The sequence below is a fragment of the Musa acuminata genome, chromosome BXJ2-7 (genome assembly GCF_036884655.1).
Source record: "Musa acuminata AAA Group cultivar baxijiao chromosome BXJ2-7, Cavendish_Baxijiao_AAA, whole genome shotgun sequence".
NCBI classification, from domain to species: Eukaryota; Viridiplantae; Streptophyta; class Magnoliopsida; order Zingiberales; family Musaceae; genus Musa; species Musa acuminata.
In genome coordinates this window covers 9,041,574-9,054,932 of record NC_088344.1, presented here as the reverse complement: position 1 = coordinate 9,054,932, position 13,359 = coordinate 9,041,574, and the positions used below count along the sequence as shown (strand labels likewise).

Below are 13,359 nucleotides of genomic sequence, written 5' to 3'. Positions count from 1 at the left end.
AACACTCATCATTTGATAGTGAACTAAGATAAGCATCGGAGTTTATTAGGGAATTAACATGTGCGTCTATTACATAAAATCGTCGGTTATTATTGAGCATGTCAAATAATAAATCATCTCTTGGGTTTGTAAATAGTGTCTCAAATCGAACTTTCTTGGATAACGAGACAGCCATAAGGTAACATTATCGAGACTCCTTTGGGTTACTTCTTAATTCGTCAACTCCGGTATTAGTCAGAAATTTCATCATCATTGGATAAGTTTAGATAATTGTACGTCGAGGAGATATTGATCATCATAAACTTGGTCTTTACTATTTTTTAGCATGGTTCCTTTCCAAAAGTAATGTGCAACCCATGATCCCGAGAGAGGAGATTGAATCGTCGGTAAACCTCATTAGTAAGGAAGTCATGAGGATAAGATCATTAGTTGTAAGTCTTAATCTTTGAATGGAGTAAAAGTAAAGCACATCACTACTATTATTTGTGTCAATCATAAACCTTTTTACGTGGGCACTGACCATTCATACGGTAACTATTAAAGCATCATCGTGATTTAGGTCGAGACATACTGTCTTCTCCTCTCTGAAAGTTATTTGTTAGTTGCTTTTAGTTCAGGGACGCTTGCCAATGATGGTTTGAGCATTTGCTTTGTGACCCAAGATGCTATCTCCTCTTAAGGCTAGGCCATCGACAATGATGTCTATTTACCTTTCGATTGACCCCTAAGGTCACGGTGATAGCTCCTGATGCATTCGAATGAATTGTCCGAGGTGCCCTCGTCATATGAGTTCTTCAATTTATTCCGTCATGATAATCTTTCGTATTGTGACCATAATAACGATGAAAATGATAATATTTGACTTTGCCTCTTTTTTCGATTAGAGTTATGATGATATTAAGGATCCATCACAACCAACATGTCAAGCTAACTATGCATCCAAGTCAATTTCGAGTGAATATTGTCGTTCAACAATGGTTTGACCAATGTGTCAAATTAACAAAATACTTAATAGGGCATTTCGAGCCATTATATCTATAAGTTATTTTATATTAACTATGATTAATGAATAAAGTGTTTCAAAATCAAACGAGTAAAGAGATCAATGCATTAAAAGGAGAGTTTGGAATGAGATAACTCTTAGTATGACATCACTTGATTTTGTTCCGTAATTATAACGATGAAAACTAATACTTCTTATTCTCAATTACCACTACTCTCACTGACGAGATTAAAGATAAAAAATACAAATGAACTAAAAAGAACAAATAGCTCCATAGCCATGACGTTTGGAGAGAGGACAAGAATAATCATCATGCCAACATTCAAACCCCACAAAATCACTCGTATAACTTAAATTATAAGATTTAATAAACTGATAGGCCATTACTTAATTATTTATCGATGACATTTACTATAATGCTTTTGATTCATCATGCAATTGTTGTGATCTACTAAAGAAAATAATCACGAAACACAAACAACTCGCTTATAGCTTGTAATCAGAGAATCTTATGACCGACACATTGATACCATAAGAATCCTCCCACCCAATTTTGAAATGTGTCTGCAAAGTTGGTACAACAAGACAAAATGCAATGAAGTGCATCCATTAGTCAAAATCAAACCGAGTCTTTTGATTTAGGAGCCGAAGGGTTCTTGTCACCCGACATAGATCTTATTGTAAGAAAAATGATATTAGAATTTCTTATTATTGGACATTATTAGAAATTTGAGTCTTCTAATTTACGAGCTCCTGAGCTTTGTTACCAACATGAGCTTCAATTCTTCTTTTAAGGTTCTACAGCAATGCTAGTTTTGGACATCTTTGATGGACTCCATAACAATCAAAAATTAAGTTGCAGATGCACTCTATTTTATGGGATTCATATCTCCCCACGTAGATGATGCCATCTTCTTTGGCCGCACACGCTGAGTTCTTTAAGCAATAGGTAGGCAGTAAACATCTCTGTATGTGACATTGTACTCATTGGGGTATTCCTCTCTAATTTTGTTTTCGTTCTCATCAGTCATCATCTGGTAGCCTTTCTTTTTCTCCAATAGTTGATTCAGTCGCACCACCGTCGGCTTCAATTCTCTATTTTTAGACACAGATTAATTCATTGTGACAATGGCTAAAGCCATTAGATGTAATGACACGCGAAGTATATATCAATTTATAGGGAGAGGTTTTCTATATAAAGCAGAGAGAGAGAGAGAGAGAGAGAGAGAGAGAGAGAGAGAGAGAGAGTTTGGAGTAAGAAGTAGGCATGAAGTCCAGCACCGATAGCTCCGGCCATGTCAAACCGAGGAGGCTCAGCTGCGCTGCCCTCTGCGGATGCCTTCTCATGACCGTGGTCCTTGTATGCCTCATCAGATCCACTTCCAACAGCGTCAGCACATGTAAGTCCCATCGTCTAATGTTTCTTCTCGAAATTGGATTGATGCTTCATCGAAGACATGGCAAATCTTTTTATTTGCAGTAAGTTTACGACTGTTCATCGAAACCAATGTGTCTTTCCCTGAAGCTGTGGAGGAATCCAACGCAGAACGACAAGGTTAGACATTACTGTTTTCTTCATCATCTCCGTGAGATTTGAATCATCCATTATTGTTAACCAGTAGCCAAGCAGAAACCCAACTATGCTTTTGAAACACACCATCTTGAAAGAAAGAAAGAAAACAACTAGAGAATCTGTACCATTCTGGCTTCACAACAACTACAAAAAGATGAAAATGCCTTCTTTCTTTGAGAGAGAGAGAGAGAGAGAGAGAGAGAGTTGAGATGCTAAGCTTCCCTTGTGTATTTCATCAATCAACATCTCAACGAAAGGGAAATAGCTCCTACAAGCATGTTGCTCGTGGTTCATGGTTCTGAGATGCTCCACGAATCATTCCACGTATAGAACAGAGCAAACATTGTTATGATCTTAATGCTAAGCGAGTCCGTAGTTGCTGTGTTTTGAGTATGATGGTTAAGTTGTCGCTATTGCATGTTGGTGGCAAGTCATTTGCTGCATGGTTGACATGCAGGTCCATTTGCCATTTGGATCAGAGATGCCACCAAAAACAAAAGGCAAAAGATAAAAAAAGAGAACAGAACAGCTCATTATTGGTCTCTACAAGTTTGGTAGAGATTCCTATGGTCCTATCTCTCCCTCTCTCTATGTAAGAACAGCCTCCAGAGATGTAGTTCTTGTCTTAAGCAAAGGATTAGAAGGGAAAACTCCAAATGAAACTTTTAGACGATTAAACAGAGATCCAAGGAGGGAATGCCAATCAAAAAATGCCAAGGATGGCTTCCTCTGCTCGAGAAACATTACTTGTTGACATGTATCATATACGCACAGAAAAGGGGCCTCTTTCGTGAAGGAGTCAAGAAATTGATGCAACTTTGGTTTTCCTTTGAGAAGAGGCAAGGCAAAAGAAATGAAATCTCACACTGTCCAGCTAGCTTTAGAGATTTTAGAACAGGGCTTTTGCTTTGCTATGTCTCTAAGGATATATGCCAAATAACCTGCTGTCTTGTGCATGTTCTTTTGGCGATGATTCAGTCATTCAAGAAGAACGAGATGTCCAATTCTAGTTGTTCCACCAAGTTAATCTATTTTGTAGCAAGGCCTACCACAGTTGTTAGATTACACTCCATGCTATCCTTTCACTGATGCAGATTAAGTCCCTTCCGAGAAGAGGCCAATGCGAGCGATTAGAACTCTTGAATTGTATTTCTCGCAAAACTTCGAAGTATTGATGCCCAAAAAAGGGATTAATCAAAGGCACAAACAGCTTGTTTTCAGGCTCCAACTTGGATCAAATTGGATCTTTAGCTGCAATCAGAACAGGAATAATTTGGGTTTCTTATTTGGCGAGGCAGAGATGGAGTGACAAGTCTTCTTAATCATGGATTCCTTCGTAATTTCCGTAACAATTTTGCATTGCAGAAAACAAATATTACATGTACTGTTCCAAGAGAGGACGATAGCAATAGCATTAAAAGACAATCAATCGATTCCAAATCAGATTTGAAGAAAAGATTACAAGTTTTAGCAGCTTCTTTGCACGACCATTGAATTCCATGAATGTATTCTTACTCTGTCATGATGCACCTGAAACAGTTGGAACAGCAACTCGACCTTTTTCATTCGAGGAAGCTGAAGTAAGCGATGTGTCCATCGAAGATGAGTTGCTTGAATCAGGTGAGCTTGGTGTCTTGCTATGTATCACCATCTCTCCACCACGAGGTAAAGCTCCTGCTCAGTAGAACCTGGTGTTGGATTGCAGGTAAACAAACAGTTGTACTCCCACAGCCGTTGAAGGGAAAACAAGAAGGAAGTGACTCAAATGCAGGTAATAAGGGAAGATTTATGGCACTCAATAAGCCATGCATCGCTTGTCATGTCAGCTAACTCTGTTTATGGTGCATCAGCTGCAGATGCGGTAGCAATTTTGCATTCTTCACGGATGGAACAACAGAATGAATCAGCAACAGGTCGGTGCAAACTTCTCGGTACATAATTTGCTGATTCCTCAAAGATCTACAGGGGTAAAGAATAAGCTTGCCAAGTTGTTCTTTGCAGGCGATCGAACTGTGGTACTGCAACTTCAGTACGAAGGAAAGCAACATGAAAACGTGCCAAATACAGGTACTTGAATCTATAATGTTTTACCTGCATATCATCGATCATCGTTCTGTATAATACTCCAACGCAGATAGTCCGATCGACGCAAGCAGAGTGGTGTGTGACTTCACGAGTGACCGATCCGATACGTGTTGGATGGATGGTGATATCAGAGTTCTTGGCAGGTCATCCACCATCATGTTAGCTTCGCCACCGACCGATCGAAGTCCAACGGAGAACACGACATGGAAGATCAAACCATACACGAGGAAGTGGGAATCAACGATGGAGTTTATCAAGGAGCTCACCGTGACGACAGCAGCTGATCCCCAGCAATCCCCTCTCTGCACGGTAAACCACAGCGTCCCTGCCGTATTCTTCTCCACCGGAGGATTCGTCGGCAACTACTTCCACGACTTCACCGACGTGATCGTTCCCCTCTTCATGACCGTCCGGCGATTCGATGGCGAGGTCCAGTTCGTCGTCACCGACCTCAACAACCAGTTCTTCGACAAGTATCAGCCGATCTTGAATCGCCTGTCGCATTACCCAGCCATCGACATGGACACAGACGATCGAGTGCATTGCTTTCCCCATGCGCAAGTGGGTCTGATGAGCCACAAGGAGCTGGGCATCGATGCCTCCAGGTCTCCAAACCGGATCTCCATGAACGACTTCAGAGAATTCCTGAGGACGTGTTTCTCACTGGAGAGAAGATACAGCACGGGAATCGACCGGCAAGCGAGGATCAAACCGAGGTTACTGCTTATTCTCCGGAAAGGGTCACGGTCTTTCGTCAACGAAAGGGAAGTGATAGGAATGGTGGAAGGACTTGGCTTCGAGTTGATCACAGCTGGGCCCGAGGACGCGAAGAACCTTTCCAGCTTTGCACAGACCGTGAACTCCGTGGATGTGCTGATAGGGGTTCATGGCGCCGGGCTCACCAACATGGTCTTCCTTCCCACTAACGCCACACTGATCCAAATAGTTCCTTGCTGTAATTTGAAGGTGGGATGCAGGTACATCTTCGCTGATCCAGCCCCAGACATGGGAATAAGGTATGTGGACTACGTGATCGCAGACGAGGAGAGCTCCCTGATCGAACAGTACCCAAGAGATCATGCAGTTTTCAGAGACCCTCTCTCCATTCTGAACAAACAAGGGTTCTATCCTTTCTGGGATATATTTTTGAACCAGCAGAAGGTAAAGATCGATGTGCGTAGGTTTAGGAGTGTGCTATCGGAAGTTCTTCACTCTCACGTCAAATATTAAGAGTGAGAGATTGCTTGAGGATGCTGCCTATACTTCGTCTTTCTCCTATATTTCTCGTATTGATTGATTTCTTGGCTCCACTCGAAGAATGTAGTCGATTAGAACGAACAAACCCATTAATGGGAAGTATAAGAGACTGATATTTTTTTCTTTTTATTTTACAGTCCATCCATGAGAAACACTTATAAGAAGAACACTTATGCAAAATGTGTTTGATGTACTGTCAACTTTGAACAGTAGATTTCTCCCTGTGGTCGAAATGCTAGCAACATCAGCGCTTACCATTCTTAGACGCAAATCCGAGATGAAACTTGCTTGAGAGATCGAGAAGAAAGAAATAGAAGAAATCATCAGATTGAACGATGGGTGGAAACTAAATTGCTTGAATAACTATTTTCTAAACGCTAAGAAAAACAAAAATGGATTGCATAAGAGAATAGCTCACGTTGGTAAGAATAGGAGTTGGATTATATATACTGGATTGACGCACAATCTAATAAGATTAGGCTTTTTTGATTCGGAAAAAAATAAAGGACTGACCGATTTGGTTTGGAAAGTGATAAAAAGAAATTATAATGAATTGGATTTAACTGGTTATTTTTTTATGAATCAAAATAATTGATTGGTCGAATCAATTATTTTGTGCAATTGAGTTGGATTTATGATGTATCTACTTATATTTTATTAATGTATAACAAAATATTTTTATATAAGGTTGGGTTCGCTTGCTTATATCAATATTAATAATTAAGTAAGTATTACATAAATATATTTAAATAATTTAATAATGTATTATCTATAATTTTATCATGATTAATTAAGTTAAAAAAAATATAGATAAAAATTAATGAAATGATGTAAGGTTTTGATAAAGTCGTCAATAATTCTAAAAACTTATACATGACCCAATTTATTTATAAGTCTTAACATTTTTTCTCTCACACCAATTGATTTTTATTTGATTCGTGAACCAAATAAGTATTTACTTTCTTACATCGACAAGTTAATAAATATTATATAAATATTTGAGTATCTTTAGTTTTGAAAAAATTATACAGAGTATATCTTATTTTCTAAAAGATGATTTTATCCTTTGTATTTGCTTCATCGATCGTCTCTATTATTGGCCATCTATACTTCCACCCCATTACCCCCATTGCTCTAACTCCCATCACTCGTCATCCCTACCTCATTATTCCCGTTGTTTTCATCGTCAACTTGACGAAGGGATTACGGGCAAGGCTACACCTCCTCCCATATTGTCTCCATCATGTGTGGGGCAAAGGTGATGGCTGACGAGACATAGGAGTAGTAAGGTAGAGGTGGACACGACCAAAGGTCGAGGCGGACATAACCAATGGCAAAGGCAGAGGTGATTAGGGGCGATGGCGAAGGGCAAAGGTAATGACTAATGGAGCAAAGGCATGGATCAAAATCATCTTTTAGGATAAATGGGCGCTCAATTGGAATTTTTTTAAAATGAGGATGCAAATTTATCAAAATTAGAAGTTTTTATTTAAAATTTACCTTAAATATTTTTAATTAAATATTAAAAATAAAGTACATAAATATAAGTTTTAGATTCATGATATGCTATGATATTATATACTATTAATAAAATTTTAGAAGATCATAATTTATAACCCCATTTTAAAAATTTTAATATTTTAAAATTATCCTTTTATAAATTAAATAAATATCCTCTATCATCCTCTTCTTCCTCCTTCTCCTCTTCTTCTTATTCTCCCTCTCTTGTTCTTCATCCTCCTCCCCTCTTGTTCTCTTCATCCTCTCCCCTTGTTCTTCTTCCTTCTCTTCCTTTTTCTCTTCTTCATCATCATTCCCGCCCCCCTTTTCTTATTATTCTTCCTCCTCCTCTTTTGAGGGGCTAGTGAGCTAAGTCAGAGCATGACTTAAGAGGCGACAATCAATGGTAGAGAGAACAAGCTAAAGGGCGATGATCTATCATAGACGATTGTCATATACTTGCAATATAATCATGAACGAACCATTCATCGCTTTTATTTGCTTACATATATTTGACAATGTATTCTATCTTATTTTTGTCTATTTTTACTTGAAAACTATAAGTAGAAATAGGTTCTAAAGCTATAGAGTGATCACTCATTACAATGGACAAAACTATCTCATAATGACTTATTTTTCACGTGTCACGATATATTTTCTATAAGTTACGATGCGATGCGAAATGTTAGCCATCTCAACACCCTAGAACCACCAAAGTGTCACAAGGCTAGATGGTGGTTTAGGATAGTATTAGGTGTTGATTTGAAATCATAAGTTTCCATAAAGCTTATAGGGACTTGCCAATGCCCCCGACATTCGTTGAGCTATCGTTTATAGAACTTGCAACTATTTGTTTGTATTCTAAAATCTTTATTTTCTTTCTCTATTTTCTCCCTTGAATATCTAAATGTTTATTGAATTGCTTATAAAGTTACTAAAATGTTCATCGCTCATTTTTAAAACTAGTCAAATTTTAATTTTATAAGTTCTTCGGGACTTGAGCAAGGTTGAAACTAAGCTAACTATCTATAGACATATAACATAATGATATCTCATGACTTAGGTAATTTCAATTAAGTTCATGATATTTTGGTATGAAAGGAGGAAAGAAATTTATGCAAATAACAAAAGTTTGTAATCTCGCTATGGTGAAGCATCATGACAAATCGAGTAAGATAGGGCAAGCAAACCATTACCTGAAGCCAATAAGTGAGTTACAAGAGCAAACTTGCTCTCAAGCCATTAGAACTGCTCAAGAGGAGCATAGTATAAAAAATAACGAGTGAGAAGTTGGTTATTCTATGCAAGTAAAGGAAGCATAATCAAGAATGTCAATCGGAAAAAGAAGCCATAAGGAGATATTTATAATTACGAAAATCTACCTTAATATTCTCAAAATGAGTTTAGAGGAAGAAAACTTCTTGAGATATAGAACTTATAACAAGAAGCGAAATCTTGGATCGATAAGGTCAAGTTCTGAGTCGATCGATTGACGGAAGACACCAAAGACTTCGTGCAACACCCACATGAAGTCACGACATAACTTACATCCATAATTACATTGTTCATAATGGCTTTTAATGTGGGAGGGAATAACACCTACATTGTTTCATCACAAAACTTGAGGGCACTTGAGTCATATTGGTATAGGGATGATAAGAATACGAAAGAGCTCGATAATTTTCTATTTGATACAGAACAATATTTTAGAGCTATAAGGTTTAATTCTGACGAAATCAAAGTTTTGATAACCATATATCTGAATGAAGATGCAAAACATTCGTGGCAAACATATTGGGAAGAGATCTAACAAGATTAGTATTGAGTAGACAAATAAGAAGACTTAAAGCGGGAGTTAAGAACTTAGTTTCTATCCAAGAACATTAAGCACATAGCAAGAAAGAAGGTAGGATAATTCTGCTAAAGTACCTTCATTTGATACATTTTTGACATTAATACTGGACATATAAGACATGTTTGAGAAAAATAATTTGTTTAGCTTCCTCGATGACCTGAAACCATGGGCACAATAAGAACTACATCGAAGGAATGCCATTGGTTTAGTCAAGGCAATCTTAGCTACAGATAGGCTTCCCAACTTTATTTCCAACTTTATTTCCTTAGAGGACTTAGGGAAAAAAAAGCATTCTTCGGAAAATTATTTATCTAAGTGTTCCTAAGGGGAGTTTGTAATCGAGTAAAAAAAATTGAGTTCTCACAAATAGTCGAGTTTAAAAAATAAAGCCCCAAAACTTAAAGGATGCTTCTTGTGTGGAGGATCACACGATGAGAGAGTGCCCATAAAAGCTAGCACTAAATGTATTGATAGCATCAATTCATCCCTTCGTATTAGACAAGAGGAATGTTGTTTCCCTTAGTTTGAGTAATTCAAAATCTAGCAACGACAATGAGGAATTGTAAAGATCTCATATTTGAGTAATGCATTTATTGAACATATTGCGAGGTAAGTAAGGGAGACCATGAAGATGAAATAATATAAAGTAGGGAGTAACAAGTTGATATACATGAATATCAAGCTAAATGGCTAAACAACTTGTGTGATGGTGGACATTAGTGCTACCTATAATTTTATTACCGATCGACAAGCAAGGTGACTTGTGAGAAACCTGGAGAAGAGCTTAAGTCAAATGAAGGCTACGAACTCAGAGGCAAAGTAGATCTCCAAGTTATCAAATGGGTTCCTATCAAATTTGAGACGTTGAGTGGAAGCACAATACGATGGTGGTGTCACTATATGACTTCCAAGTGATCCTCAAAATAAAGTTCACACACACGATAAAGATGGTGTCAATGTTCTTAAACTTTCTATGCCAAGTGAGAGGCGACAACCCTTGCGTGGTTCCAATTTCTTAAGAAAGAACCAAGGACTGACAATAAATATTGACTTTACAATTGAAGAAGGAGTGTGAAAAGATGAATTAACTTTTGTGATTATAATAAAGCTAGAACCACTCGATATTGAGCCCAATTATTAAATTCATTGTGATAACGAACATTGTGAAAGAATTCATAGATGTTATACCACTTGATTGTCGAAAACTCTACTGCAACCCAAATGCACGGATCATCTCATCAAGCTAGAGCTGGGAGTGAATCTTCGAGCGAGGCCACCATACCACATAGCCCCTCTAGAGTTGATAGAGCTCAAAAAGGAACTAGATGAATTGCTAAACGATAGTCTCAACCGTAATTCTAAAGTACTATTTAGATATCTAATTCTCTTATAAAAGAAATAAAATGAGAACCTCTGATTATGCATCAACTAGTGGGCCTTAAATAAGGTAGTAGTGAAGAACAAGTAGATTATTCCCCTCATTATGGATTTTATTAACTAATTAAGAAAGAAAAAATATTTTTCTAAACTCAAATCGAGGTATTGGCAACTGTGTATAGTTAAAGATGATAAAATGAAGACTACTTGTGTGACAATATATAGAGTATTCGAGTACATAGTGATGCCTTTCGGCTTAACCAATGCTTCTATCACATTATATACTCTCATGAATCAACTATTTAAGGAGTATCTGGATAAATTTGTGATCATTTACTTGGAACGATATATTTGTCTACAACTAAATGTTTGAGAAGTATGTCAAAACACCCTCGAACAATTTTTAAGATTTTTAAGAAGAATACTTTAATCATGAAAAGAGAGAATTGTTTCTTTGCTCAGCCGAAGATTTTATTATTATGTCACTAAGTTGGTGGAGGATCTATTTGGCTGAACAAATTGAAGGTATAAGCCATGGTAGAGTCATGAACACTAAAGAAATACTAAAACTGAGATCCTTTCTTAGCTTTGTCAACTATTATCGACACTTTAAATCTATATACTCGAAGCATGTGCTTTACTTATAAAGTTACTAATGAAGGAGTAGCTTTGGAGATGGTCAGATAAATATGAACAAGCCCCTATCTTATTAGATATCTAATAAGTCTCTAAATTATTGGATCCTATGGATGAGATTCAATAAGAGCCAATGAGAGATTATTGGATAGAGATTTATTGATCTAAGAAACTTGGGTAGTTGGATGAAGATCCAATAAGGTTGGATGCATTATGGTTAAGTTGATAGGGAATCTTTAAAATATGAGGGAACTAATGGTATATAAGCTAGAGCCTTTTTGGTTGCCTTCTCTTATTCTCCTCCTCAGAGTAGGCCTGGAGTTTTGAGGAGCATTGTCATAGCCCTGCTATGTGGATCACCGCTAGAGAGGAAAACGCTTGACCTCCTTCACCTTCTCCTATAGATCTATAAGGATTTAGGGATATACGATCTCCCTAGGTAACACAATCTATCCTATACACAGTTTTAAGTTTTGTGATTTTTGTGCATCAATCATCGCATGACAACAAACACATCTTTGGTAAATTGGGGATTTTATTTTTATGTTCTTCCATTGCGCATGTGATGTCGTCCCCTAGATTTTCCAACAACATGGAGGATCGGATGTGTCCTATTTTTTAATAAAATAAAATAGAATAATGGAAGCTAACGGAAACTTTAGAGTCATTGCCCATATCAAAATGGTTATGGGAGAGTATTTCCTTGGACTTCATATCAAGCTTGTCAATAGTGGGGGAACTTAGATTGATACTCGTGGTAGTTGATTGGTTTTCAAAGTATACAACATTCTTTGTTACACCCCTATATTGCTTAATGAATGAGATGGCCAAGTTGATAGTGAAAAATATGATAAGATATTATGGAGTTTCACACAATATCATTAGCGGTCATGATGCACGTTTCTTAGGACGATTCTAGATCAAGCTATTCAAATTATTGGGATCTAAGTTATACTTTGGCACAAGTCTCCACCTCTAAACAAATGGCCAAATTAAAAAAATTAAATTTACTCATTGAGTAATATCTTTCGTACTATGTGAGTTCCAACTAATGATATTGGGTAAAGTTGTTGAACATAGCTCAATTCTCTTATAACTTGTAGCAAATCTCTACATTCAATAAGAGTCCCTTCGAGATTATTTATTAGATAGCAACCATTAACTCTTTATACCTTGGCGATTGGTTATACTAAAAATAGTCATCAGTGTATCACTTTGTAAAGAAATGACACTGAAATATAGATATTACTTGAGCATACTTGGAGAAGATGACCGAAAAAATGAAGAAGTTGCTAAATTTAAGAAGATATTTACAGGAGTTCAAAGTTGATAGCTTGATGTTGGTGAAGCTTCAATCAGCATCATTGTAATTCTTTAAGCATAAAGTGCACAAGAGACTAGTACGTAAGTATGAATGACCCTTCTTAATTATTAGTAGGGTAGACAATATCTCCTATAAGTTATAATTGTCAGTGTGTCTCAATATTCACAATGTCTTACATGCGAGTAACTTGAAAGCTTATTAGTTATATCAACAAGATACTTTCTGAAATGTTCCACTTTGACTACCCTCACTAGGGTCTCGAAAGCGAGTTAAAAGTCATTTTAATGAATTATAAGACGAAACTACCCAACAGAGTATAGCAAATCGAGCACTTAGTGAAGTGACAAAAGCTTCCCCAAATAGAACCAATTGGGAGCATGAAGATGCCCTACAATATAAAATAGCCATCAAGGCTTACGAGCAAGTGTCGATGAGGGTATCGATAGTTTAAATAGAGAGAATATCAAAGACAATCGTCATGCACCCACAACACCTTCGTCAATGAATTTTGTTTGTTTGTACATATGTTTTAACGGAGTGTTTTGTATTATTTTTGTGTGTTTTTGTTTGAAAACTATAAGTAGAAATAATTTATAGGGCTACAAAGAAATTACTCATCAAAATGGGTAAAACTATCCTAGAATAACTTAGTTTTTGTATGTCATGACTTATTTTTTTGTAAGCTACGATGTAGTGCAAAATAACAACCATCTTAGCACCCTAAAACTACTCGGGTGGCATAAGGTTCG

The 13,359-nt window shown here is 36.9% G+C and overlaps 1 protein-coding gene across 1 annotated transcript; it reads left to right on the top strand.

The window, feature by feature from the left end:
* The first annotated feature begins 2,189 nt into the window (after positions 1–2,189).
* On the top strand, positions 2,190–6,047 carry LOC103991455 (alpha-1,3-arabinosyltransferase XAT2-like). The gene is made up of 7 exons (XM_009410929.3): positions 2,190–2,403; positions 2,484–2,558; positions 4,116–4,196; positions 4,282–4,347; positions 4,427–4,489; positions 4,578–4,643; positions 4,711–6,047. Exons 1-7 carry the CDS (start codon positions 2,271–2,273, stop codon positions 5,889–5,891), a joined length of 1,665 nt encoding a protein of 554 aa, XP_009409204.2. The 5' UTR covers positions 2,190–2,270; the 3' UTR covers positions 5,892–6,047.
* Positions 6,048–13,359: the final 7,312 nt, after the last annotated feature.

Bases quoted from the DNA above. Each gene is read 5' to 3' on its own strand.
- LOC103991455 (XM_009410929.3), top strand. From the start codon at position 2,271: ATGAAGTCCAGCACCGATAGCTCCGGCCATGTCAAACCGAGGAGGCTC. The intron at 4,490-4,577 runs GTCGGTGCAAAC...TGTTCTTTGCAG, and splicing joins ACAGAATGAATCAGCAACAG to GCGATCGAACTGTGGTACTG. The intron at 4,644-4,710 runs GTACTTGAATCT...ACTCCAACGCAG, and splicing joins TGAAAACGTGCCAAATACAG to ATAGTCCGATCGACGCAAGC.